General features: G+C 41.8%; 1 protein-coding gene across 3 annotated transcripts; it reads left to right on the top strand.

Annotated features, from left to right (window-relative positions):
• The first annotated feature begins 18 nt into the window (after positions 1 to 18).
• Positions 19 to 27,941, top strand: RAB34 (RAB34, member RAS oncogene family). 3 transcript variants are annotated; one of them, XM_075196823.1, is made up of 11 exons: positions 19 to 165; positions 3,508 to 3,579; positions 8,864 to 8,955; positions 17,336 to 17,401; positions 20,118 to 20,219; positions 21,049 to 21,113; positions 22,868 to 22,919; positions 23,018 to 23,099; positions 23,499 to 23,589; positions 26,741 to 26,848; positions 27,607 to 27,941. In XM_075196823.1, the coding sequence occupies exons 2-11, from the start codon at positions 3,526 to 3,528 to the stop codon at positions 27,672 to 27,674; spliced, it is 780 nt and encodes a 259-aa protein (XP_075052924.1). In that variant the 5' UTR covers positions 19 to 165; positions 3,508 to 3,525; the 3' UTR covers positions 27,675 to 27,941. The 3 variants fall into 3 exon arrangements, with proteins under 3 accessions (XP_075052924.1, XP_075052922.1, XP_075052923.1); XM_075196821.1 differs by having other exon boundaries at positions 17,333 to 17,401; XM_075196822.1 differs by lacking the exon at positions 19 to 165 and adding an exon at positions 522 to 759 and having other exon boundaries at positions 17,333 to 17,401.
• Positions 27,942 to 27,993: the final 52 nt, after the last annotated feature.

The raw sequence follows: 27,993 nt of genomic DNA, 5'->3' as shown, positions 1-27,993 counted from the left end.
AATAATAACCAGGCGACTGAGATATTTGAGTCACAGTAACCAGAAGCAGCTGTAGGCAGCTGGTCCGCCTCCTCCATCTCCCTCACTGCACCCCGAGCTGTAGTGTGTAGTGGAGTGGGAAACAGCGTGACACTTCATCTCCAGTGGGTGCTTATTTTTTGACAGGTAAGATGACTCCCTCAGTCTCGGATCATCTGTTGCCCAACGTTGACAGATGGTGTCTGGAACAAGCTGGGTATATCTTTATGCACACACAGACACTGTGAGGATAACTTACTAAGCAGTTAATATACACTAAACAGGGGGAGAATTTAATGCAAAAGTACAGCTGTATATGTGTGATAGTGACTAATGCAGTATTGAGTTGTATTGGCAGAAATGGCAAATGAGAATTTCACAAAAAGGTGTTAATAAAATAGATACATCTGTGTGTGTAACGCTGCACTCCCATTGCTGTGGAAACGTTATATATCTGCACGTTGTAGTGATGCTGCTTGTGTTGTTACAAGCTGTTGTCATGCCTGCCCTGCACACACACACGGTTTCTGGGTAGGCTCAGTGCATGGAGAAGGACTGATGTCTGTGTTAGATGCGGTTCAGATCTCTTGGAATTTCCTGCTCTCATGTTACTGCCACAATCCTGCAGATTTCACCCCAGCCAGGCTTTGTGCAGCATTGTTATAGGATGATCAAGCAGTGGTTCTCTCGCACACAGAGGGATTTATGAAAACTGTTTCTGTGAGATGTTTTATGGGTGAGGTAAGATGTTGTGTCTGAATGTGTTCTCTGGCTCTCGCCTTTGCTTCTCACTTGGAAAATAAAATGAAGTCTTTCGAGCACTTTAAAAAGTCTGCTTCCAAAAGTTTGCATTGCTTTCTGCAGACACATATAGTTCCAGTCGGTGTGCTTAGTAAACAGACAGGAAGTTTACATTTCAGCTTTTCTTCTTTTGTCTTATGGTTGGAATACATTTTTCTCCATGATAGACCTATAGTTATTATTGATGCACATTTTCTCTCTGTGGGGTAGTTACTAAAGTGCAGTTTTGCAAAACTGTATGTTTTTAAGCGGATATATGTGCGGTAAACCGTGAGATTTCATAGATAGGAAAATCGTACACAGATTTCAAAGCATCGGTTCTGAAACCACCACTACAATTTTACATATGTAAAGAATTGCGCTATTTATGAAGCTTTGATTTGCAAGTCCACCAATAAAAGGCAGGTTGCTTTAGATGTGGTTCTGATAGGCGACATAACAGAATGCTGCTTGTACTGTCTGGCCTTTCAGACAGGAAAAAGAATACGGTAAATATTTATTAAGGCATCAACATTGAACTATTGATTATTGGCGCAATAAGAATTTATTAAGGAACCAGTATTCATTTATTATGTTATTAAGGAGTCTATATAAATTGATTGTTTGATTATGGGGGCAATATTGTTTCATTTATAATGGGGGCAATAAGAACTTATGATGAGGGGGCAACACTTAGTATTTCAAGGCTTAATTAAAGATATTTTCAAGATGCCATTTATAGTGCACACTTGTGGCACTACAAGTGCCAGCATGCAGTCTGCATTTGCACACCCCTTGCTGCCCCTGTTCCGCCTCCCCAAGCGTAAGGAGACACAAGAACCAAATCTGCGTACGTAGACGTACACCTTTTTACAAGCATGAGCAGGACAGAGTTGCATATTTCATACTAAGCAAACGTTCTTATGTCAAACTCAGCATTGTAATTTGTAAGAGTGCAGGTCACATTCAAAGGAAACTTCCTCCTTTCTGAAGTCTAATCCGTGGTCAAATTGGGGTTGTAGACAGTGGTATGCCATACTGCTTTGGGCCCCTTCACACTCTGCTATGCTGCTTTGGCCCCCCTTCACATTCTGCCATGCTGCTTTGGGCTTTGGCCCCCTTCACTCTCTGCCATGCTGCTTTGGCCCCCTTCACTCTCTGCCGTGCTGCTTTTGGCCCATTTTCACTTTCTGCCATGCTGCCTTTGCCCCTTCTCACTCTGCCATGCTGCCTTTGCCCATTCTCACTATCTGCCATATGACTTTGCCCTTTGACTCGCTGCCATGCTGTCTGTGCTCCCCCTTCACTCTCTGCCATGCTGCCTTTATTCCCCCTTGCTTCCGTTCTTGCGCTTACCTTTTCTATCGGCTTCTTTCTTCTCTTCTTCTGTCTTCTCTTTTCTTGCCGATTCCTCTGTGCGCCGGTCCTCACTGAACGTCGGGCGTGATGACGTCACGGCCGACATTCAGTGTGAACAGAGCAGAGAGGAGTTGGGGTGCGCCGCGGTCACATGAGCATTTTTTTTTTGTTTTAAAGTTACCCGCTCCCCCCACCAACGAAGAGGGGAGCGATCAGGGTCGGGGCCTACCGGGGGATAGCCCGGTCCCCCGTGGCCCAGTCCGCCCCTGCTAACATTCCCATTACATTTTGCAGACAGCCACTTCTAAATGTCCACTTCAACCACTGAGTCTAATCATATACATTTCACCAAGTCTGTGATCACAGTGACTTAATGAAGATAATGGTTGAAGTACAAGGATTATGAATATTCATGATTTCAACTTAGCAGGATGTCTCCTTGATGCCGCTGTGTAATTAGGAGCAGTCTCTGTGGGGGAACCATGTTTACGTTACATCCCTGCATAACCTGAGCAGTAGGGGCCTGGAGTAACTATATTAGCAGTGTAGGCGTCATTTAAATATAAGCTTATTTTTCCACTAGAAGCTAGCAGAAAGTTAAAGGCGTTGTCTGGTATTATTAATCAATATTGTCTGTATTTTTTGCAAAAGGAGGGTCCCACTTATTGGCTAGATAGTGTCTATGCTCATATTCCTTGCAGTGATGGAAATGCTGCCCGTAGAGCTCTTTTAAAGTGCAATGGAGAGACAGAATCCTCTATAGCATTAAATGCTGGGGTGAGAGCCGGCTCTCCTATTCCTTTCCAAAGTGGACGACCCCTTTAACAACAATAACATTACAATCCAATTGTTTTCAATCCAATCATTTTTGTAATATAAACCTGGCAATAACAAAGAGAGTAACAAAATAATTCAGTGGATTTTCATATAAAAACATAACAACAAACATAACACATACATACAGTACGTTAGACGTAAAATACCTCTTTCAGGACCCATTTTTCCAATACAGTTGTGTTTATTAATACTGAAAAGCCTTAACTCAGAATGTTTACTAAATATCCAAAAATTCAGCATTCTGATAGACTGAAACACTATCCTTGTTTTTATTCTCACAGCCATTTTGATACCTTACTTTGTTGTCTCTAAAGTTAGTTGGATATTTGGTCATAAAATTATTTATTATTAAACTTATTACTTATTATGTTTTAATCATTCATATCAGTTAATCACTACATTTATCATGGCCAATATTTTATTGATCATCCTAGTAAGTCTTGTTTTTTATAGCTATTATTATTCTATTGCTTTACTTTGCCTATAATAGGAACCTTTATCCCAATAACCTAGACTTGAGAACTGTTAACGATGAGCGTCCTACCCCCAGTGCGGCGAGACCGGGTTGTGGCAGATCTACCCCAGGTAAGGAAGAGTTATGCTAGTAATTAAGAAAATATTTATATTCTAGAAAATAATTAGTTGATGTATCCTGGTGTAGTGTCACTGATTTACATGCATATCTTGCTATATATCCAGCTTTATCGATACAGCATTAATATTGTATTATTTTTGTTACGACTCAATTAGTCCATCTGACACAATGGCTATGTGGATTACTGCTGCTACTTTGCAATGTCATGCCGAGTCGTCCGAGCATTAATGTACCAATATAGGCTGGGGTGCCATAAGATATGTGTACACCCTAGGTCCCCCAATCTTTTGGGGGCTGCTTTACCCTTCCCCTCTGCTTGTTACCTAAGGGATATAATTACCTTTATTTATATGACATTATATATGAAAAATAAACTGAGTAACACCAAGGGGTATATTTACTAAACTGCAGGTTTGAAAAAGTGGAGATGTTACCTATAGCAACCAATCAGATTCTAGCTGTCATTTTGTAGAATGTACTAAATAAATGATAGCTAGAATCTGATTGGTTGCTATAGGCAACATCTCCACCTTTTCAAACCGGCAGTTTAGTAAATCTAGCCCCAAGTACCTACATACCTAGAATAGGAGATAAGTTCCTGCCACCAAACTGCTTACAATATATAAATATGACATGCCATGGATCTGGGTTTATCAGTATTGAGCATTCCAATGCTCTAGACACAGGTAGTGATATTGTACTGTAGATAGTATTAGCCCCAGAAGAAAATATACACCACTGTTGTTATAAAAAGTTACATTTAGACAGCCGTAGCACCAGGGCCAGCGCTGGTATTTTCAGCGCCCCTCTGCCCGTCTACACCGAGGAACCTATTCTGATCCCAGCTCAGATCACAGTGGGACATGGGGACTAATAGGGAAGACACTCACGCAGCGTTGATGGGGTGGTGGGGCGCACCGGTAAGCATGATAACCTCCTGCCGCATTTACCAGGCTTAAACTGTTCCGCCAGCCCTGAGCAGCATTATACTTCAGCAGAATATAACGTCTTCATGGACATGGAATGTATTCATTTTTAAAAAAGATATTAGTGTTATAAACTGACACCTCCCCCACCTAGAGATAAACATGTACTGTACTCCTCTGCTGCAGATCCCCTCCCCCACTACAGTGTTTATAAGCAGTGATCTGCAATTGTAATGAATCCCTACTTAACAAGTCGCTGCAATTAACTTGTAATATCTGCCAGGAAGACAATTTAGTAGTAGCTTCTTAAAACATTCAAGAGATGTGCAGTGGCTTGTGAGGTAACAGTAGTATGTATAAGCCTAAGAAAAGATGATATTTTATTAAAGGATGAGTCTAGCATTGTGTAATTAACACAATAATAGTCTCTATATTGTAAATATATTTACATATATCCATTGATCAGCCACAACATTAAAACAACCTGCCTAATATTGTGTAGGTCCCCCTCGTGCTGCCAGTACAGCTCTGACCCGTCGAGGCATGGACTCCACAAGACCTCAACACCTTTGTCATGTTCCTCAAATTTTTGCAGTGTGGCAGGGCGTATAATCCTGCTGATAAGGTCACTGCCATCAGGGAATACCGCCGCCATGAAGGGGAGTAATGGTTTGCAACAATGGTTAATTAGGGGATATGTTTAAAAGTAACAATCAGTTGAATGCCAGGACCCAAGGTTTCTCAGCAGGACTTTGCCCAGAGCATACCACTGCCTCCCCCATCTTGTTGTCTTCCCATAGTGCATCCTGGTGCCGTCTCTTCCCCAGGTAATCGATGATGTAAAAGAATGTGTGATTCTTCAGACCAGACCACCTTCCTCTATTGTTCCATAGTCCAGTTCTGGTGCTTAAGTGCCCATTATATGTGCTTTCAGCGGTGGACAGGGGTCAGCATGGGCACACTGACCGGTCTTCAGCTATGCAGCCCCATACACAGCAAGCTGTGTGTTCTGACACCTTCTGTCATAGCCAACATTAACTTTTTCAGCAATTTGTACTACAATAGCTCTTGTGTAGGATCAGACCAGACGGACTAGACTTAGATCCCCATGCGCATCATTGAGTTTTGGGCGCACATAACCCTGTTGCCAGATCACCACCTGTCCATCCTTGGACGAATTTTGGTAGGTACTAACCACTGCATACTGGGAACACCCCACAAGACCTGACGTTTCAGAGACTTCCAACACATCATCACCATCATCACCATTTATTTATATAGCGCCACTGATTCCGCAGCGCTGTACAGAGAACTCATTCACATCAGACCCGGCCCCATTGGAGCTTACAGTCTAAGTTCTCTAACACACACACAGACAGACTAGTGTAAATTTTTTGATAGGAGCCAATTAACCTACTATAATATCCTAAGTTCCTGCCTAACTTAGTTAGACAAGTATGTAGTGCAGTGTACTTAATGTTACTTGGATTTGTAGATTGCTCCTCTGCATATACCCAGCCTCCATCACTATGCCATCTATCTGATGTCAGAGAGTTTGAAGAGTCTGTCCCTATTAGGTGTAGTCGGTGCCATGCACATTTTAGTACAGTGGCGCACGCAGGGGGGTTTCTGAGTCTCTAGAAACCCCCCCTGCGCTAACTAAGTGGCCACTGTCCCATACAGCAGCCGCGGCGCTGTCAAAGAAGCGTCCGCGGCGGTTCTGTATTGTATACAGCACCGCCGCAGACGCTTCTTAGACAGCGCCGCGGCTGCTGTATAGGACAGCGCTGGCGAAACGGAGCTGCTGCACATGCGCAGCAGCTCTCTCTCTGGGTTTTTTTTTTTTTTTGGGTCGGCGGGGGGAAATCCTCCGTGCGCCGCTGTAGTACTATACTTAGTTTGTATATTCCTACACCCTGTGTCCCATATGAAACTGTTTAAGAAACACACGTCTTAAAGATTGTCAATGGGCAACATACGGCCCTCGGGTCCTTACTGCTTTATTGTCAGATTTGTTTGTTATAGCTTGTAACACTTGTTTAACATGGCTGCTGATGTGTTATTACAGATAGGTGTCTCTTTAATGAAATGTATTGTTTTAACTTATTTTTAAGATTAAGGGTAACGTGCAGCCCTTTTGAGGGATAAAGGGCTGCTCATGCGGTCTCCCAAGTATATCAGGTTGCCTATCACTGCTCTATAGCCAAATGGATGCCCCAGCCATCTTTAAGTCATTGGCACAGATGAAATGTCAGCCTTCTTGCCAAATTTGTCTTACAACATGGTTGTAATACTTTGTATAATTTATAATAATTGTTACAGCACATGCTATGTAGAACACAAAGATAAATTGCTATGGGATTGTATAATGAAACAAAATAGAAAGACATGCCATTACAGTGACATATATATATATATATATATATTTATAAGTAAGAATTCTCCAGTTTCTCTTCCTTCTCCCAAGTGTGTAATGTGAAACCTTCTCCTTACCAAGCCTCACCCTGGGTGGTCCCAGTGTTCAGCATGTGGCCTCAGGTCTTCATGTCTATTCAAGTAGGATCAGCAAAACAACACAACTGGCTAATGAGTAGTGCCAGACAGGAAGTTACAGTTAACTTTCTCAGCTGCTGCTTAGGTGGAACTCATGGAACTCATGCCTGGAGCGCAGACAACACAAACATCAAAACCAGCATCTGTGAAGAAGATGAACACGTTCCTCGTTACAAATTATAATTATCTGAAAGAGCATTTGCAACATTTACAAATCTATGTAAAATTGTGAGATATTTAGAGTTCCATGTTCTGTTTCTAAAGGAGAAACAAGTTCCCTTTGAAGCTGTTACTTATCATTGGGAGGGTGATCATTTTGTTAATCTTTATAGATACAACTTTTTGCAGTTACAAGATAAACTCAGTCTTAATATGGTAGATCATGTAAATGTATGATGCAAGTATAGACATATGATTATATAAAAAGGTTGTATATACTGCACATGAAGCGTGCAGCTCGAGGAAAGTAAAGAATAGCAACGATTGAGGAAAAAGACGTAGTCTGTAGTTGTGCACAGTTTTTGCTAATTGGGAGTTGCTGCAATAATCTGTATAATATCTAACGAAGCTCGCTGGATGCACATTGCACAACGCTTTGTTTTATCATCGATGCGCCTAGATCAGTGATGGCAATGTGACATACTTCAAGGGCCACATGTGCGGTGCTCCAACCTCCCAGAGAGCCAAAAATTTCCTTCATTTTAAAGAACTAAACAACAATCAAAGACAAACAAACAGACAAACAAAAACCCACAAATTCTGACAAACTCCAAGCATTGCTTAAGCAAGAATGAGCGGCCATCAGTCAGTATGTGGCCCAGAAGGTGATTGACAGCATGCCAGGGCGAATTGCAGAAGTCTTCAAAAAGAAGGGTCAACACTGCAAATATTGACTCTTTGCATAAACGTAATGTAATTGTCAATAAAAGCCTTTGACACTTATGAAATGCTTGTAATTGTACTTCAGTACACCATAGCAATATCTGACAAAAAGGTCTAAAAACACTGAGGCAGCAAAGTTTGTGAAAAACAATATTTGTGTCATTCTCAAAACTTTTGACCATGACTGTAGATGTAATGCAGAATGCAGTGCACTCCCTCCTCCACCTCTGATTGGACGTGCTGCAGTGTGCAGAGGAGGTCAGGTGACGCAGAGGCCGCTCAGACTTATTCTCTGCCACTGGCCTAGATGGTCCAAACGTCACACTTCTAGGTGCATGTTTACTTTTTGGCCGATCCAAAACTGCTCCTAGACACTGTGAAAAAGTATAAGCTTAAAGCATTTTTTTTTACATTGTACAAAGTGCTCCTAAAAATGAGCTGGAAGATACAAAATGGGTTCCACTAAAAGTATAGAATAGGACTCAATCTCCGCCAGATCAGAGCTCTGGCTCTGTACCCTTCCACAAAGAAAAGCACTCCCCCAAAACTGTGCCCTCTCCACCCCTTTATCTCATTTTAATAATCTTGATCCGCAAAAGGAAGTCTCATGTCCCACTGCTACGAACCAGTGTACCTGTTCCAAACCTTCCTCACTCCTAAATCCTATTTACCGATGTAATCATGTTCTGCAAACTATGTAATTTATGGAAAATATACAGTAAAAGTACCATGTCAAATTGAGGAGCACGACTTTAACAAAGAGGATTTATAAGTTTATAAGATAATCAAAAATGGGTGACATGAAGGCAAAGGGTTATTATAATTGAAGACATAGTAACACAAATAACAAACTTTGAGCTTTATACATTGTTTTGTATTTGTAAAAAAGTTATATTTTTCTATTCAATTCTAGTGTTTCAAAAAAGAAGTGTGTCTGCAAACCAGAGATTCCTTTCATCCTAAAGTCAGCAGTGCATGCAAGCAGCAGAGAACGGGGACTGTGGGGTAAGCAAATCCTTGGTGCAAAGTATGTTTATATGTAACCGAGTCTGACACTTCCGCAGGGTAAGGTATGTTCATATGTAACTATGAGTCTGACACTTCCGCAGGGTAAGGTATGTTCATATGTAACTATGAGTCTGACACTTCTGCAGGGTAAGATATGTTCATATGTAACTATGAGTCTGACACTTCTGTAGGGTAAGGTATGTTCATATGTAACTATGAGTCTGACACTTCTGCAGGGTAAGGTATGTTCATATGTAACTATGAGTCTGACACTTCTGCAGGGTAAGGTATGTTCATATGTAACTATGAGTCTGACACTTCTGCAGGGTAAGGTATGTTCATATGTAGCTATGAGTCTGACACTTCTGCAGGGTAAGGTATGTTCATATATAACTATGAGTCTGACACTTCTGCAGGGTAAGGTAAAAGTGTTGACTAATACTTTTATTAATTAATTATAGGTGGAATTGGAACTGGAGGTTTTCGATTTATCTTACTCGGAGTTGATGTGGTAGATAGGGCAGCCAAGAGGAATTTAGGGCCCTGGTAGTGCAACTTCTTGGGCCCCCTCCATAGAGGACTAGGACACCTCCCCTGTCCTCCTATCCCTCTCTACCATCACCTTCCCTGTCCTCCTATCCCTCTCTACCATCACCTCCCCTGTCCTATCCCTCTCTACCATCACCTCCCCTGTCCTCCTATCTCTCTCTACCATCAGCTCTCCTGTCCCTCTTTCCTATCCCTCTCTACCATCACCTCCCCTGTCCTCCTATCCCTCTCTACCATCACCTCCCCTGTCCTCCTATCCCTCTCTACCATCACCTCCCCTGTCCTCCTATCCCTCTCTACCATCACCTCCCCTGTCCTCCTATCCCTCTCTACCATCACCTCCCCTGTCCTATCCCTCTCTACCATCACCTCCCTTGTCCTCCTATCCCTCTCTACCATCACCTCCGTTGTCCTCCTATCCCTCTCTACCATCACCTCCCTTGTCCTCCTATCCCTCTCTACCATCACCTCCCTTGTCCTCCTATCCCTCTCTACCATCACCTCCCCTGTCCTCCTATCCCTCTCTACCATCACCTCCCCTGTCCTCCTATCCCTCTCTACCATCACCTCCCCTGTCCTCCTATCCCTCTCTACCATCACTTCCCCTGTCCTCCTATCCCTTTCTACCATTGCCTCCCCTGTCCTCCTATCCCTCTCTACTATCGCCTCCCCTGTCCTCCTATCCTTCTCTACCATCACCTCCCCTGTCCTCCTACCCCTCTCTACCATCACCTCCCCTGTCCTCCTACCCCTCTCTACCATCACCTCCCCTGTCCTCCTATCCCTCTCTACCATCACCTCCCCTGTCCTCCTATCCCTCTCTACCATCACCTCCCCTGTCCTCCTATCCCTCTCTACCATCACCTCCCCTGTCCTATCCCTCTCTACCATCACCTCCCTTGTCCTCCTATCCCTCTCTACCATCACCTCCCTTGTCCTCCTATCCCTCTCTACCATCACCTCCCCTGTCCTCCTATCCCTCTCTACCATCACCTCCCCTGTCCTCCTATCCCTCTCTACCATCACCTCCCCTATCCTCCTATCCCTCTCTACCATCACCTCCCCTGTCCTATCCCTCTCTACCATCAGCTCCCTTGTCCTCCTATCCCTCTCTACCATCACCTCCCCTGTCCTCCTATCCCTCTCTACCATCACCTCCCCTGTCCTCCTATCCCTCTCTACCATCACCTCCCCTGTCCTCCTATCCCTCTCTACCATCACCTCCCCTGTCCTCCTATCCCTCTCTACCATCACCTCCCCTGTCCTATCCCTCTCTACCATCACCTCCCTTGTCCTCCTATCCCTCTCTACCATCACCTCCCTTGTCCTCCTATCCCTCTCTACCATCACCTCCCCTGTCCTCCTATCCCTCTCTACCATCACCTCCCCTGTCCTCCTATCCCTCTCTACCATCACCTCCCCTGTCCTCCTATCCCTCTCTACCATCACCTCCCCTGTCCTCCTATCCCTCTCTACCATCACCTCCCCTGTCCTCCTATCCCTCTCTACCATCACCTCCCCTGTCCTATCCCTCTCTACCATCACCTCCCCTGTCCTCCTATCCCTCTCTACCATCACCTCCCCTGTCCTCCTATCCCTCTCTACCATCACCTCCCCTGTTCCTCTGTCCTAGAATCCTGCTGATTTCTTCCCTCTTATTTGTTTATTTTCCTCCTTTTCCCACTTCCCCACTGTTCTGTCTTAGGATAGTCTCACTCACAAGCACTTCTCTGTTACACTCCCTTTTCTACATTCAGGACTACTATATCCCCCTCTTACTTGTGCCTTGCTCGAGTGAGTTTAATGCATGTGAAATGCACAGTTCCACTTTCCATTACTGCTTCTGATTTGGGAGCTGCAATGGTCAAAACAGTCCCAGTCAAATGTACTGGTGCTTGGTGTGAATGTCTCGCCCAGCACATCTATGTAATGTGCGCCATACTACTAGGGGGAGGAGGAGCAGCGAGCTGCGAGGGTCCTCACCACTCCCCCCACGCCTGCCAGACTAAAAATTAAAAAGTGAACAAAGAAAAAGAGAGAAAAGAGTAGCACACACTTCAGGCATCCTCAGGTGCAGGCCTCTGCCCCACAGGCAGTCTCAGGTCCAAGTGCTTCGCCCCCCCACCTCTCGACACCCCTGGTGGTAGGTTTTATGAGCATGGAACGCTACAGCACAGGGTGGTAGGGTTGTGGGGGAGGCACAGAAAAATTAGTGGAAACTGCATACATGTATGGAAACATTGAGACATACAGTAAACATCTACATTCATAGACAACACTTATATTTTTTCACATATATGCTTAGATCTACATATATCTACAGAGCTCATGCCAGCATGCATACTTCTAGGGCCTGATTCAGAGTTGGACTCATTTCTGGTGTATTTTCACCTCCAGAAAGTAGATTACAGAAATAGCATATTTTCTCCCCATATTCAGAGCTGTAGGCATCTCAAGATGTGTCCAGCTCTGAATCAATAACATACTCACCAGACTTACTTCAGTCATAAGAATACAGTATTTACACAGATATGGGGAGCCTTATTGTCAATGAACGCTATATTAGTAGCATTTGTACATCATTATGGTGTTTTATGTAATTACAGCGCTGTCATATTTTAGTATGATGGAGAGATAACCTTTTTATCGAGGAATCAGCCACATGTGAAACAAAATAAAATGGTTCATTTTTCTTTATGTAGTGCAAAAGAACACAAAGAAACATCCACTTAATTTTGTTAAATAACCATGAACAGTGAATGAACTGCTATCATCTGGTGAGGTGATTATGCAATGACTATTATGATTATGCAATCATCCAAGTGGCACTGACTAGCTGCTGCTGCCGTTCATCATCATCATCATCAGCATTATGTCTAGTAGTCTGAGGGGCGAAAACTCTGCCAGCCAATCAGAAGACGCCAATTAGTGTTGCAGATCATCATTAATATTTACACCAGGGATTGAGCATCAGCAAATTATACGGCTTCTGACAGATGTATGTACATCTGTGATCAGGTCTGAATCGGATATATTTGCATGAATACACCTGTAGTGTACTCAGCCTGCGTTGGAACTCCTCTTGGCTCACCTCGCTAGTAGCATTTACTAGTTTTGTGTGCATGCGTAGTGCCAAAAAAATGCATTTTACGCTTCCCATACTGGCACATGTTCAATTCTGAATCAGGACCCTAGTTTCTAGATCTGTATCACAATGTTAAATGATATAAAGCCAGTCTGGACATTCTGCAAACTAATTAGAGATACTAAGATTGTCCGAGACATCAGTGTGGCAGTTATAATCTCAGCATCTTCTGATCTTGTGTCAAGTGCACATAATGGAAGAAAATACACATCAGAAACTGGGCAGAGTGTTCACTGCTTCAATTTTTCTTTCCAGCACAGACGGAGGCATATAAATATTACCACACTGGCAGACAAGTTCTGGGAGTGGTCAGAAAATGACTGCTGTCGTCTTATGTGACTTTATTTACAGGCTCCAGGTTCAGCTTGTGCAATGATCGGCTGAATTTGGTCTCGCTGGCTTCCTATGTGTGTGCAGTGGATGCTGGTCCTGTCTCTCAGATGGAGCAGCATTGGTCTATGTGTGGCCAGCGTTACTTACACTTAACATATTCAAAATATATTAGGAGATGAATTTATTACCTCAATCTCACGCTGCATGCAGTCACATTCTCACCATATACAGCGTTATTCCCACCACATACAATCTCATTCCTACTACATGTAATATAACATATAATCTCATTCACACCGCATACTGACCCATGCCAACCACATACTGTGCCATTTACACCACATACAATCTACAGTTACTTTCTTTTGACATATATTGTCAAAATAACTTCCATATAGGAAGTTTTGTTACTTTATATAAATAATATGCCATCTCAGTTTCATTTGTACGTGATTTTCAAGCAACCAGATCTGTGGTCAATTTTGAGACCAAGACCAGTCTACCCTGTGCATTGTGTTAGAGATGTTGCTAGGCTCTTGCACCAGGTGCCCATCCCCTGAGGCTCCAGCACAGTGCCATTTGGGGTTTTTTTCCATTTTTTTTTTCTTTCATTTTTTTAAATTATTTTTATATATTGCTCATTAGCAACTTATTTGATGTACTTTAACTGTTATGCAACTTCAACTCTAGTACAACTGTAATAAGCAGAATGATTAGTGTCACTTTTAACTATATACAAGGTGCATGGTTAGAGCCGCTCTACCATACACATGCCAATGCGTTTATCACATGATCTCATTTTCAGGGACAAATCTATCATTTTAGACACACACAGAGAGGACAGTAAGAACTACCAGACTGGCCAAGCATATATATAAGTAAAGTTCATTTGGAAAAGTGCAAACCTGCAACACAAATGCTCACAAATGCTTTTTAACACGCTCAGGTTATAGTAAATGTAAAACTCTGCTGATGCTGATTTAGACATATAACTCTGCATGTAAAAATAGAGTATACACGACAATAGGAGTCGTAGGCATCTCAAGATGCATCCAGCTCTACACCTGCAGTATATGCAGCAGGTTGACGCCAGGTATGCATACACCCACATACACCTAAATACATAACCAGCCAATCAAAAATCCTGGCGGCCATCCTCATCACCAGTGTTTGTTTGCACCAGCCATCAGGCACCCACGATTGATACCGCTACCGACAGACATATATGCGTCTCAGTTTGAAATTACGTGAACACACATGCCCATGCCCCCCCCCCATCCCGCAGAGAGGCGCAGGTACCGAATCCGTATTTGGACATAAGCGCCCACTTTTTTCTGTGGGCAGGCACAGTAGAAATTTACAAAAGTGTCACATTTAATGAAGATGTCCTGAAATCGCCTCACTCTCATGATTAACTTAAGACAGTGGTTCCCAAACTGTGTGCCGTGGCTCCCTGGGGTGCCGTGGCAATCTTACAGGGGTGCCGTGGCCAGGGCCAGTGGTAAGCAAGGTGGGGGGCTACTTGGTAATTATTAAGGCTTAGGGGTGCCTTGAAAAATTTATGGAGACACCCAACGGTGCCTCGAACTGAGAAAGTTTGGGATCCACTGACTTAAGATATAAATGAGGTTAAATCAAGCAGTGTGTTAGGAGGAGAACTAAAGGGTTTGAATGAAGGAGGCGGGTAGTAATAACTTGGAGTTTGCAGTGACATTTCACTCTTTCCACAATACACATTTCCAGTTGTAGATACAGATCTGCACAGTGATAAGCAGATTTATTTTACAGGAGCATTTGGAAAGACTGGGAAGTGGCATTCGCCTTGAAATGAACTTGGCAGACAATTTGTGCATAAAAGGAAGTGGTGTGTTTCTGCATTTTGTTGTGGTTTGCAAATAACACTTAGTGTGAGAGCATTTTTTATGTTTTGACAGCCTGCAGTGATTTGATATAGAGATTATTAGTTTCATCATAAAGTTGGGTTTTATTTTCTTTCTCATTATAAAAGTGTGTGACATCCACCTAGGTCTCCAGGTGGCCATACACACTCAGGGGTAAACAAAGGATTTGTAGAGAGGGGTTTCCACACCACGTTGCCATCGGGCATGACCAGCATGCATGGGGGCGTGACTATAATATTAGACAGTGCTTGGCAGCTCTCCAACTCTTCCTGTCCTTATAATATACAAGGGCCATGCTGCATGCACTACTGTTAGGTGCACACAGCTCTCCCTTTTCAAGCAGAGCCATGTGAAGCAGGGGCAGGGTCCAGCCACCTCAATTATACAGTGCTCCAGGCACTAGGAAACTCCACTTGGTTTGCCTATGACACTTGTGGATGGTCAAATTGGACAAGATCTGCCTGTTCCACACCTAGGCCGAGTGTCTGGATCACTTCTGGTACATAATGGGTGCCCGTTAGTGCAGTCAGAAGACACACACAGCCTGACAGCCGTCATCTTCCAATGGGATTTGTGGGTATGTCCCATGACGATATGAAGGCTTGCATTTTTTTTGGTTTGAGACCGTAATTGGTGCAACATCTGCCCAAGTTGCTGATACTGTCAGTGATATCAGGGAATATATGGCTACCATTCCAGTTAATGCTGCACTACAGGAAATCCCCACAACAGATTTTTCCCCAAAAGTCTTCTTTTCCTACTTTTAATGAAACCATGGGGGCATCTCACCAAGCTCTCAGTGCTTTGAGAGATCCTCTAACACACACAGCACCTTATTCTACAGGCATTTTGCCAGGAATATGAGGTGCTGGGAGTGTTAGATTATCTAATTAAATGATACTTGCCCTCTTTACTTTTTTTTAACTCCGGGAGATCCTGGAAGGGGCATGGCTAGAGGGGGCAGTCGCGTCTCCTTTGCGGCACCAAAATGACGTGATTCCCCGTAAATCGTGTCATTGAGGCTCACGTCCTGCCCACTTCACTAGAAAGCGGGCAGGATTCGCGAGTCTCCCAGACGATTCGGGAGTCTTCCGGACATTCCGGGAGAGTTGGCAAGTGTGAATTAAATTGTTTCTAGATGTCTGTAACTCTTCAGTGCTCAACCCTTACAGCTGATGTACTGTACCAGCTAATATAACTGGATTGCTTTTTACATCTTGTAAAGGTCAGTTATAATTCTTAGTTTATGCTTTATGTACAAGTGAATGTTGCCGATCCCTTGTGCTCATTCCATCCCACCCAGGCTCTCCCAAACATCCTTTCTTCTGGGAAAGCTGCCCATTCAATGTGGTTTTTCCCCTGGAGTTCAGAGCAGCCTCTGTAACTACATTCAGTGCTGTTTATACAGGAGTGTAACAGCTCAATCTTTACCATAGTAACAACCAGTCTGCTGCCACCTTTGGAACCTTCTCTACTTCCTTACTGAGCGGAGTAATTAACCTGTTAAAGTCCAAGCAAGTCTTTTGATTATGTTAAATAACTGACGTATGTTATGCCTTCCAACTGTCTTGTCAATTCCACTGTTCAGTAAAAAGGGATTTAAAATTGCATTTCATATGTGTTCTCTGGGCTAGCACTACCACTAGGCGAACCAAGGTGGTTGTCTAGGGTGCCCGGGTGGTGGGGGTACCTAAAGCACAATGATTGGCATTGTGGAAACCCCACATTGAGTCCATCCACTGATCTGGAGGGGCAGCAGCGGACAGCTTCTGATCTGTGAATCTGCAGTTTTTGTGTGTGTGTGTGTGTGTGTGTCTGTCTGTGTGTGTGGGGGGGTCTCCCACGTTGATTACCTGGGGGTCTCCCACGCTGATTGCCCGGGGGTCTCCCACGCTGATTGCCCTGCACTTGGGCGGTAACCACCCTAGGCTATGAGCACTGGTTCCAATTTTACGATGATGGGGGTTTAAAAAAAATAATTCTGTTTTCAACACTTTAAACACCAGTCAATGATGACTAACGTATCCAGTAGACGGTTGAATCAAGCCAAACTTAAAACATATCTTGATGCAACCATTTTCTTATACTGTATTTTGTATATTAAGATAACACAAATATATACTTACACACTTAAGTATGCAACTTTGTGGTCAAATTTTTTCACTTATGTTCAGGCCGTAACATTGTGTTCTCTTCTAAATGAGCATTTTTATGCAGAGTAAATAGAAAGACAAATACAATTCTTACCTATGTCTTGACATGGCTGAAATTAATTACACAGACAACTTTCTATATTCCAATGCTTTCTCTTTGTTACTTTGCAAATATATTTGAATGTTTATGATGATATAATGTGCAGAAAAATCTGTTTTACCATTCAGTACTTTTTGTATGTATAATTATTTACATAGATTTATTTTTCTCCTGTATTTCATTCATTTCCCAGCAGATTTAAAATCTCCAAGGTTATTGTGGTCGGCGACCTGTCAGTGGGAAAGACATGCTTGATAAATAGGTAAGAGGGCTCAGAGGTTTTACTTCTAGAAGAGTTACAGTGTTAGGGAAAAAAACCTATTGCTATTATTATTTTATGTAGCATATATTGTGCAGGCACACCATTCTCTACCCCAGGGGAGCTTACACTCTAATCTACCTCATGCACAGTACAGCAGGGTCAGTATAGTCGGAAGATAATTAACCTACCAGAATGTCTTTGGATTGGATTGGTTTGAAATTGAACCTAAGGCCCCAGAGCTATGCTTAGACAGCAATTGGTAGAGCTTTTGTCAGTATACATATAGACTTTAGGCCTGATTCTTCTTGGAACGCAATTTGAACACAATTCGTGTTTTTTTAAAATCGGCCACAAATTGCACGCATGTGTGCCAGGATACAAGTACACGCGGATCTGAAAAACCGTTTCCATTTCAATAAGTACGCTTATTGTAATAAGGGAATAATAAGGGAATAAGTACGCTCTGGCTATACGGTATTTGCTGAATGCAGACAGACGGAACACACGGCAGGATACGCACAATGCATATGTTATATTTAAAATCAGGATGTTCTTAATGTGTACTGTACATAACTCACTTTTACAGTATCTCTTACTTGCAAACACATATTGTGGCATACATACAGGGCCTGATTAAGGGTCACAGCCGCCCTAGGCTACTACACTAGTTGCCCCCCCCCCCCCCCCAATGTGTGTGTAAATAAAAAAAATATATATATATATATATATTTGTAACACATTAATAAATACATAAAACACACTTCATTATGCACGTCCTCTCTTACCTGATCTTGCAGCGTAGACTACCTGGTGTTCCCTTTTGCTTGTTCTTGGAGCGTTGTCCGTTGCCTGGCTTCTGGAAACTTGGGAGTCCTGTATTTAAAATTGCAAAAATTGTATTATAGTGCCAAATTTTAACAAACCCTGAATAATACAAAACAACCCCCTAGTACAGACAGACAATAAAATATATGAAAATTATTTACACTCCTATAGTAACATTTACCAGCCCTGTCTATCTAGTATTTAGTATTCTAGTGACCGCTGAAACCACAGTCAGCATCCACATCACCGCCACACAATACAGAGATCCTGCCCCCTACAAGCTATTTCATCACCTCCCCTACCAGCCAAATCATCCCCCTGTCCTTTTTATCAACCCGCACCAGACAGTTTATGACCCCCCCATCCAATTCATTAACCCCCCCCTGTAGCCAGTTCATTACCTCCCCATTGCTTTTTCCTTAATCCCCCCTATCCAATTCATAAACCCCCCTCTAGTCAGTTCATTACCTTCCCATTTTCACTCCATTAATTCAATCCATACTAGCCAGATCATTAATCCACAAAGAAAGGTGGGTGCGCACAGCAGAATTGAGTTGTAAGAGTTTGATTGATATATGCTAATGTGTCCAGCTAACCAGACTAGGACAAAAAGACGAGGGAGAGTCCACTCCCTAAATAATAAAGTAAATAAGAACAGCGCTAAAGTCTGGTTGGTATACAATTATGTGGATGATGTTATAAGGGTAAAGTTAGAAGGAGAATAATTACAATGTGATGTTTAAGTAAATGGAGTCAACATTTAATGACAATAAATGTCACCCATAACATAACTGAACAAATAAATATAACTGTTAAAATCAAAAACACGTATAAAAACAGATGGATCAACAGGATCTTATGGTGAAACCATGCTGCACAATAATAAAATCCCCCATATCCAATTTATAAGCTCCCCCCCCCCCCCATTGGCCAGTTCATTAATCCCCCCCCCCCTCTCCTCCACATCCGATGTGTCAGACACCCCCCTGATATTTAACAAGATGCACTTACCTTGCTGTCTTCTGTTCCTCCTCTCTCCAGATGCCGGCGCTTCTGTCATCTTCACACACAGCTAACAGCATCCGACGCTGTAAGCTGCACTGTCACCGCGGGCGCGCTCTGTGTGATTAGTGTGGTCACGTGAGATGTGAGATCTCACTTGACCACACTAAGCAATACACTGATAGGGCAGCTAACAGCGTCAGATGCTGTTAGCTGCGTGATTGGGTACAGAAACTTGCGGAAGAAAGAAGCCGATTGCCGGCACTTGAAGAAAAAAAACAAAAAAAAACAAAACAGCTCGATAGTGTGCCGCGCTGCGCCCCCCAGGACTCAGCGCCCCAGGCTGCAGCCTGATCAGCCTAGTGGTTGATCAGGCCCTGCATACATACATTTCAGTCATCATGATCAGTCAGCACTGACACCTGCCCTGTAGCTGCTGCAAATAATACGGCTTAAAAGAAAATCACGTGCCCACAGCTTGAATCTGACGGATGTATGTGCGCTCGGCCTTGGCATGCCCGTACTCTCCATTGTGCCCCACCGCCTCCCTGCCCTCCGAATCATATACTGGCGGAAGTATCATTTGCATCTGGACTTGAATTGCATGCATTTGTGTTAACTGGCGTAAATGCTTTTATGAGCATGCGCAGAGCACTTTCATACACAATACGGTACACAATGCGACTTACATCCGATGATGAATCAGGCCCTCTACCTCCAAATGGGTAGTGCTTGCGCCCAGGTGGGCATTAGCTACAAGAGGGTGGATATTGTATTCTATACTACAGAGACTACATGTCTAGATACCTTGTTTCCATATTCAGCTCTGTCCTTAATGCTGAGTGTGTTGTTTCCAGACACTAATGCTGTTTGTTACTTTTGTTTACAGGTTTTGCAAAGACACCTTTGATAAAAACTACAAAGCTACGATTGGAGTGGACTTTGAGATGGAGAGGTTTGAGATCCTGGGAATTCCATTCAGTTTACAGCTGTAAGTACCAAATGTGGCCCAATTGACTCTAAACCGCTCCTCTTATTTTTCCTGACGTGTCACTTGTTAAAGTGACATCTATAACCAAAAACACATTTGCTATGATTTCTAATCTCTAGCCTATCTCAGCACTGTGTAAGAGGGTGAATGCCATACATAACAAGAGCATCCATATAATGCAAACCAGCAGTTTATGCCACAGAACTGTGCTTTTTCTTGTATAACATGATACAATGGATGATCAAAATTGTAAGGAAGGAATGAATGGACCTTTGTGATGATACCTTGGATGGAACCTGTGTATGTCAGTGACTGGTCCTCCATAAAATAGATCCCTGACGATAGAACAAGATGCAGAATGTGTAGTCTGTGCTTTGCTGACTTCTACTTAGAAGCCGAGTGTGGAGAAAGAACCACACCCTAGCTACATGTATGTACTCAGTAATGACCATGTCACCAGCTTACTACACCGGTGATCTAATCCTACAATCCCTCTTCCAAGATGACCACATTCAGAGCCATACCTACCATTCACATCCACTCCATACATGGGATCCTAATCATGTGTTATACTTATGCATTCACTCAAATGTATTAAATATTTTACTAGAAAACTTTCATAAATAGAGTTTGTCTCATTTCTGTTAGAAATATGTGCTTTCAAAACACACAATAAACGTGTGAAACACACATAAGTGTGCTCAGACCCTTAAACAGTTTGTTTTCAGTCATTACAAATTGGAACATATGTATTCAGAACTAAAAATCAAAATAAGAAATCTGTACTAGAAAGGCAATTTTTCATTAGTGTTTTTTTTTTTTGTGTTAGGTGGGACACAGCCGGGCAAGAGAGGTTTAAATGCATTGCTTCCACATACTACAGAGGTGCTCAAGGTATGACAGTCTTCTTGGTGCTTATTGGTGATGACGTTTGTTAGTATAACAAACCTCATATTGTACCTTTGCTGCTTTTTAATGTTTCTTTTCATTTTACAGTTGTGCAGTTACATAATATAAGTTACATATGCTGATATTGAAAACATAATACTAGTAAAAAGAAAATGACCCTTAAGATAAGCAATAAAACAGCGCATAGGCTGCAGAGTGATTTGAATATTAATCTATGGGTCTAAGACACTGTTTGTATGGATTGCACGGTCATTATGAGAGATTCTAACAAGTAACAATTACCCTGTGTGTTGTTCGTTTTTAGTTTGTTTTTTTGCACTTTTATAAAACATTCAATATTGTTGGGGATCATTTAATATATTGAATACAAAAGAAGGTGCTGTCTGCACTATGTTTTTATTGTTTTATTTCTCTGGGAGAGAGAGGAATGAACCATGCCCATAACAAAAGAACACACCATTCCAGAGAGCTTACAGAATTTTTAACACTGTTGTTGGACATTACTTTGAAATTCTACCTATTGTCACTTGGATTAATGATTGTTGTATTTGTTGAAAATTGCATTGACTCACTGTTTTCAAATAGGAGGGGAATTATTATTTTTTTTGTTTCATGAGCGCTATTTACACCAAATCTGTGTTTTGTTGTTATAGTTGAAATAGTTTTTTTTAGATGATATCCTAAGGCAGTGGATGCCAAATTTTCTCATTTCGAGGCACCTTTAGGGTCTCCTTAAATTTATCAAGGCACCCCTAAGCCTAAAAAATTACCAAGTAGTCCCATGCCTTGCTTACGACCGACCCTGGCTGCGGCACCCCTGTGAGATGGCAGAGGCACCCCAGGGAGCCGCTGCACACAGTTTGGGAACCACTGTCCTATGGTGTACATTGCTCCATGATAGACGCGCAGGTCAATCTAGAAAAAACCCAATTATTTTTCTTTAAAGTTAGAATGATTTTACAATCTGTTATGCATGTCCTATAAACATAATTACAGCTAAAGAAGTGCGTATCAAAGACTATTCATTATGATTACATGATTGTGTACTAGTTCAATTAAAAAGTTATTGAGAAAATACTGTCAGTTTTCTTCCAAGTATGAAGCCTGCACAGTAGATGGCGCTATCCACATGTCCTTGCACACAGTTCAGCTGCACCTGCCGGCTACACATAGTGGAGGCAGCAGTTTTGTGTGCTAAATCAGTATGAGGAATGCAGCCTATTAATTCTCTAGGACAGTGTTTCCCAAATCCAGTCCTCAGGGAGCATTAACAGTGCATGTTTTACATATCATGTTTTACATATCTCCCTGCCGGAGCACAGGTGTATTCATTGCTGATTATAAAAGATCCACAGGTAATAATAATTATGTCCTGTGTGATCTGGAAAACATGCACTGTTAGTGCTCCCTGAAGACTGGATTTGGGAAACGCTGCTCTAGGACATAGTGACCTCTATAAGGCTTGGGGCTAGATTTACTAAACGGCAGGTTTGAAAAAGTGGAGATGTTGCCTATAGCAACCAATCAGATTCTCTCTGTCATTTATTGAGTACATTCTACAAAATGACAGCTAGAATCTGACTGGTTGCTATAGGCAACATCTCCACTTTTTCAAACCCGCAGTTTAGTAAATCTAGCCCTTGGACTGCAATGTGGGTTGGACCAATAGTCAGACACTGATTTGTCGTTTAATTGCTGCATTGACCTCTTTCATGAGTACATATGTTTGTCTCTTTCAGCTATAGTTATAGCCTTTGATCTGACAGATATTTCATCTTTAGAACACACCAAGTAAGTGAAGATCTGTTATTTATCTGCCTGTAACAAGTAGGACACTGGCTTTTCCTTTGGCATTGATGATAATTGACACTTCTTTACTTGACTGGCAGGCAGTGGCTTCAGGATGCACTAAAGGAAAATGACCCGTCCTCTGTGCTGCTTTTTCTGGTTGGCTTAAAGAAGGATCTCGCTGTAAGTAACATCATATCACTTCTATTCTTCCTAATGCTCTCCAAGATTCCGTTCTGGACTTGGGGGAAACCTCAACTCCCTGCAGTTTTACAGCCCATGATACTGAGTTTTGCTTTACTGGAGCTACAGTTATAGCCAATATTTATCATTAATCCCCTGCTGCTTATTTATTTATGTAGTTCAAGGTTGAGGTTCATTTTGGTATCGCTTGGAAAATTATTCACTGTATGAATTATGTGTATGTCTAAGGCACAATACTCCATATTACTTAAATGGTACTCTGGTGAGCTTTCTTGGCCCACTGTCATTAACTGTATAAACGTTTATTGTAGATCTCATAACTTTCCTAAGATTACAGTGAATGCATGTGTTCATGATATTGTGTTATCTCCTCTGCAGTCCCCTTCTCAGTATGTGCTCATAGAGCAGGATGCTATAAAGGTCGCTAAAGAAATGAAGGCAGAATTCTGGTCTGTGTCCTCATTAACCGGTAAGGCCGAGTCTCCTCATACTTGATTCTTATGGCTATTTTTATATTTTGTACTCTATACAGGGAGGCATCATCTGTGGGTGTTTACTTTAGTGATGTCTCCCTACATGCAGCTTATTGGCTTGCGTTTTTTTTAAAAGATGTTCCCATCCTTATTCCCACAATGCAATTCACTTTGACTCCTTTTCGATATTTACAGTGATTTAGTGATCAAACTCCTCTTCCTCTAATGTGGGAGAACCTACTGGATGACCTTCTTTTAAAGTTGTGTTTAAGTGACCAAACAGTGATCAACCGAAGAGTTTTTCAAACGTGCTCCCCCTAGTGGTCATAGACTTACTAAAAGTTTTAGGGGCGTATTCAATTGTTAGCGTTAACGCTAACAAACGAGCGCTCGAAAAATCTTACCGTTAATATGGTAATTACTTGCGGAATTTCAGCTTGCCGCTCCCTGAGCGGCGAGCTGAAATTCTGCGAGTAAACTACCGTATTAACGCTTTTTGCGCGCAATATTACCGTATAAACGGTAATATTTTACGAGCGCTCGTTTTGCAGCGTTAACGCTCACAATTGAATACGCCCCTTAATGTCCAGTAGTCTTCATATGATGATTTTCTATCTCTGAAGGTATCTTGTTGCCTACCTTGACGATTTTCTCATCATAATAAAAATAGAGATAAGGGGCACCTAGCATAATATTGTTTTAAAATTCAAATATTCTTTCATTTTAAAATGCACTCACATTATAAAATAAAATATCCCTCCATATGATACAAAATATGTTTAAATACTGGATGAAGGGTAAATTATCGCAGTGTATCACAAAGATGTTTCAGAAGCCCCGGGATAGTGAACACACTAAAAGTAACTTCCCATTCAAGTAGGATGATAAGTCCAGAATAAAACATAGAGATCTCTCCCTCCAACGCGTTTCACCGAGTGCTATGGTCTTTATCAAGGTGAGTGAGAGCTTGATGCTTTGGTTAATTTTACTGTTAACATGGTTCCAATGACCATTCATTTGAAAACAAAACAAAACGCACCCGCCTCAAATCAGACACAAACAGAGAAACTAAATGTATTGTTTATTAATTTAAAAGATTATTCTATCCATAATGGGTCATTTGAATTATTCATCATGATTATTATATATGAAGGGACATCCATAAATGTAAAAGTCTTTTGTTGCCATGATAATTTGTAAACAAAGACTTCTGTACTATCACTTCTGCTCTGCAATCATCATGGGGAGAAAGTGCTTAGTGGGGCTATATGCTTCAGTCATACAGTAATGTTAGCTTAGTGATAAGATGGTTGCTTAGTAGAAAAAGATGCCATGTATTTTAGAAATATTTTATTTTTGTTCCTCTGAAGCACAGACAACCAATGTGAGGATTGACAGAGCAGCAGCAGAAGAACATTTTGCGAGGAAAGTAAATCCAGCTGCTGCATGTAACATAGATTGTAGGGGGAGCAGATTGTATTAGATTTGCACATTTTTTGATCTAAATTATCATTAAAATTATTGTAGGTTAACCAACACAGTCCAAATATTTTGTTAATTTTCAGCGAAATAGCGAACACATTCTGAATAAATTCCTAGACTAATGTTAGATGCTTTATAGTTGCAAAGTCAAATAAATGATCAACATGTTTCAATCTCATTGTTTACAAGACAAAGTACAAGTTCTGACATGGTGCTACTGTGCAGTGCTATTCACCAGTCTCTTTGTAAATGCAAAATGAACAGTAGAGTCACTATTTCTAAACCATTAATTCTACAAGCAGCCAGATCCTTCAGATCTGACCACATGTAGCACCTTATTTACAGTTAAAAGCACGTCAGTTTACACCACATTAAATGTGACTTGTATAAAATATGTTGCACTTGCTCACAATTTCACTCTGTAATTGTGTTGCATTTATCTTGCGCGTTTGGCAATGTAAGTTCAGTACAATAAGGACATTGAGATGACCACCCAAGACCCTTAGAGAAGCATCCGATTTTGACTTAGTCATATCTGTAGGAGTTGCATGTGCTGGGCAAGTTAGTTGATGATGATGACTGCCACACTTTGTCGGGTGCATCTATACGCTAGAATTAAAGTTGCACGTGTCGTAAGATATATGACTGCAGAAATATAAGTGTATGGGTGCATCTATGTAGAAGTCACAATTTTAATTCCGAATACATATTTTGGGCCTTGATTCCTATATTACTTAGTTTAAAGCTGCGTTACCACAGAGAAAATATTTTGGGGGGGGGGGGGGGGCTAGGGGGTAACACAGAACCAGCAAATAAATAAAGATCTTTAAGTTTGATGAAGGGGGTATGATCGTGAGGACCAATCACAAGTTGCAGTTCCTAGATTACAGCTTGTGATTGGACCTCCTGCTCATGCCTCCCCCTCCCTGGTTATTGGTCGGGGCTGTCAGAGAAACGGAGGATACACAGGAGAAATGGCCGCATGGAGCAGCCCCTGGGTTTCTGCCTAGGGGAAGGGGCCACCTATGAACATTTGTTCCTACTTGGTAATACAGCTTTAAGGAAATATTGGTTTAGAAATATTTGCTTACTACTCAATTTAAAAACCTGCCACATGACATTGAGTGTAAAAAAATCAGAGTATGTTCTTGAAAATGTCTTTGATTGAACTATTATATAATGTTATACCATATTATCAGATTACCATTTGTCATTGTGAAATTGTCTCGTGTGTGATTTTGTTTTGTCAACGCTATTAGGATTTTGAAAGGTTTAACTTGATGGTTGATGGACCGGTCTTTTTTTAAAAAAAATAATTAACTGTGTATCTATATGATTAAATAAACAAACAATTAACTTTGTTTTGATATTCTAATGCATATCTTGGAGAAAATGATCTATTCAGAAGATGCAGAAAACATACTCTGTTGCTGAAGGTTGAACAGGCTCTGCAACCTTTGCTTTATATAATATTACCCAACGGAATGTCTAGCTATAACGAGGTTCTTGCAGTGTTCTTTCAAGCTGCTATAAAACCATTGTAGTATGTGTCGGTCACTGCACCAGTTAAATTCACACAATGCACCAGTAAGGTTTATATTCAAAATAAGGGAGTTTCCATTTTATTTACAAATCTCAGATAAAGCTTTTCCAACGTTCTTCTAGGTGACAATGTGAAAGAATTCTTTTTCCGCGTTGCATCCTTGACATTTGAGTCCAGCGTGTTAGCCGAGCTGGAGAAAACCAATGCCAGAAGGATTGGTGACGTAGTGAGTGAGTATTCAAGGCCAGGTTGGGTAAACGTATGATTATTCAGATATGACTTATGGAGTTCAGTATTGTAGAAATTCAGTATGACTGTTCTCATCTGTTTCTTGGGCAAGCAGGGCTTACATGTTACCTGTCTTCTTAGCTATACTTTATATATCAGGAAACACATTATCCAGAAAAATCAGAAAACTAGTAAAAAAAAGTAAGTAATTGCTACTGCATGGTAATCGTCATACACCCAGACATGAGCACCAAGTGCTACCTCTTATAGTCACTGGTAAGCCGGCTACCCAAACACAGAAGACAACACCATTAATGTCCTGTTTGGCCTGATCATTTCTGGTGCACCTGAGACCAGGGGGTAAATGTATCAAGCTGAGAGTTTTCCGGCGGGTTTGAAAAACCAATCAGATTCTAGCTATCATTTATTGAGTACATTCTACAAAATGACAACTAGAATCTGATTGGTTGCTATAGGCAACATCTCCACTTTTTCAAACCCGCAGTTTAGTAAATATACCCCCAAGTCTGCAGGTTTGTTCGGAGCCCAGCAGTGACATATCCCTGCCATGTACATAGTCACAGTCTAGGGCTGGCCAGACAGCAGCTGCGGATGATCTCGAGCCGCAGCCTCTTGGGCAGCTGCTGGGCATAATCTTAGTTCTGAGCATGACTTAATATTTAACCTGTCACTTCTCAGATGAAGTTGTTTATGTTTATATGTGATTTTGATCACGGTCAATTCTGTCTCATGTTTTCAGGGATAAACAGCAATGACAGCAACTTGTATCAAAACACGAAGAAGAACAAGTCTAAGTGCTGCCAGTGACACCGGACGGGCACAGCTGATATTTGCACTGAATCACCAAAGTATTGCACAGACTTGGGAGAAGGAGGGCGCTATAACTTCATATGCCTCTAGTGCCCTGCTCTGTTCTAGGAGGTTACCCAGGGCTCTTGTTAGTACATTGCCAGTCATCACAGGTACACGCTGCCAGTGGCCTGCAGTACATTGCAGGGCAAAGTGCTGCAATCCATTTACTTAGTAGAAAGATGAATACATTGATATTTTTAATAAATCTTAGTTTAGTCTAATTATCCTGAAGTAAGTGTGTGTTAAAGACAATTCCTCTTTGGTAAAAGTCCTT

This window comes from Mixophyes fleayi, chromosome 2, assembly GCF_038048845.1.
Source record: "Mixophyes fleayi isolate aMixFle1 chromosome 2, aMixFle1.hap1, whole genome shotgun sequence".
Taxonomy (NCBI): Eukaryota; Metazoa; Chordata; class Amphibia; order Anura; family Limnodynastidae; genus Mixophyes; species Mixophyes fleayi.
The sequence above is the reverse complement of the archived record's forward strand: the minus strand, read 5'-3'. Positions and strand labels throughout refer to the sequence as shown.

Bases quoted from the DNA above. Each gene is read 5' to 3' on its own strand.
- RAB34 (XM_075196821.1), top strand. From the start codon at position 3,526: ATGAGCGTCCTACCCCCAGTGCGGCGAGACCGGGTTGTGGCAGATCTA. The intron at 23,100-23,498 runs GTAAGTAACATC...TCTCCTCTGCAG, and splicing joins GCTTAAAGAAGGATCTCGCT to TCCCCTTCTCAGTATGTGCT. The intron at 26,849-27,606 runs GTGAGTATTCAA...TCATGTTTTCAG, and splicing joins AAGGATTGGTGACGTAGTGA to GGATAAACAGCAATGACAGC.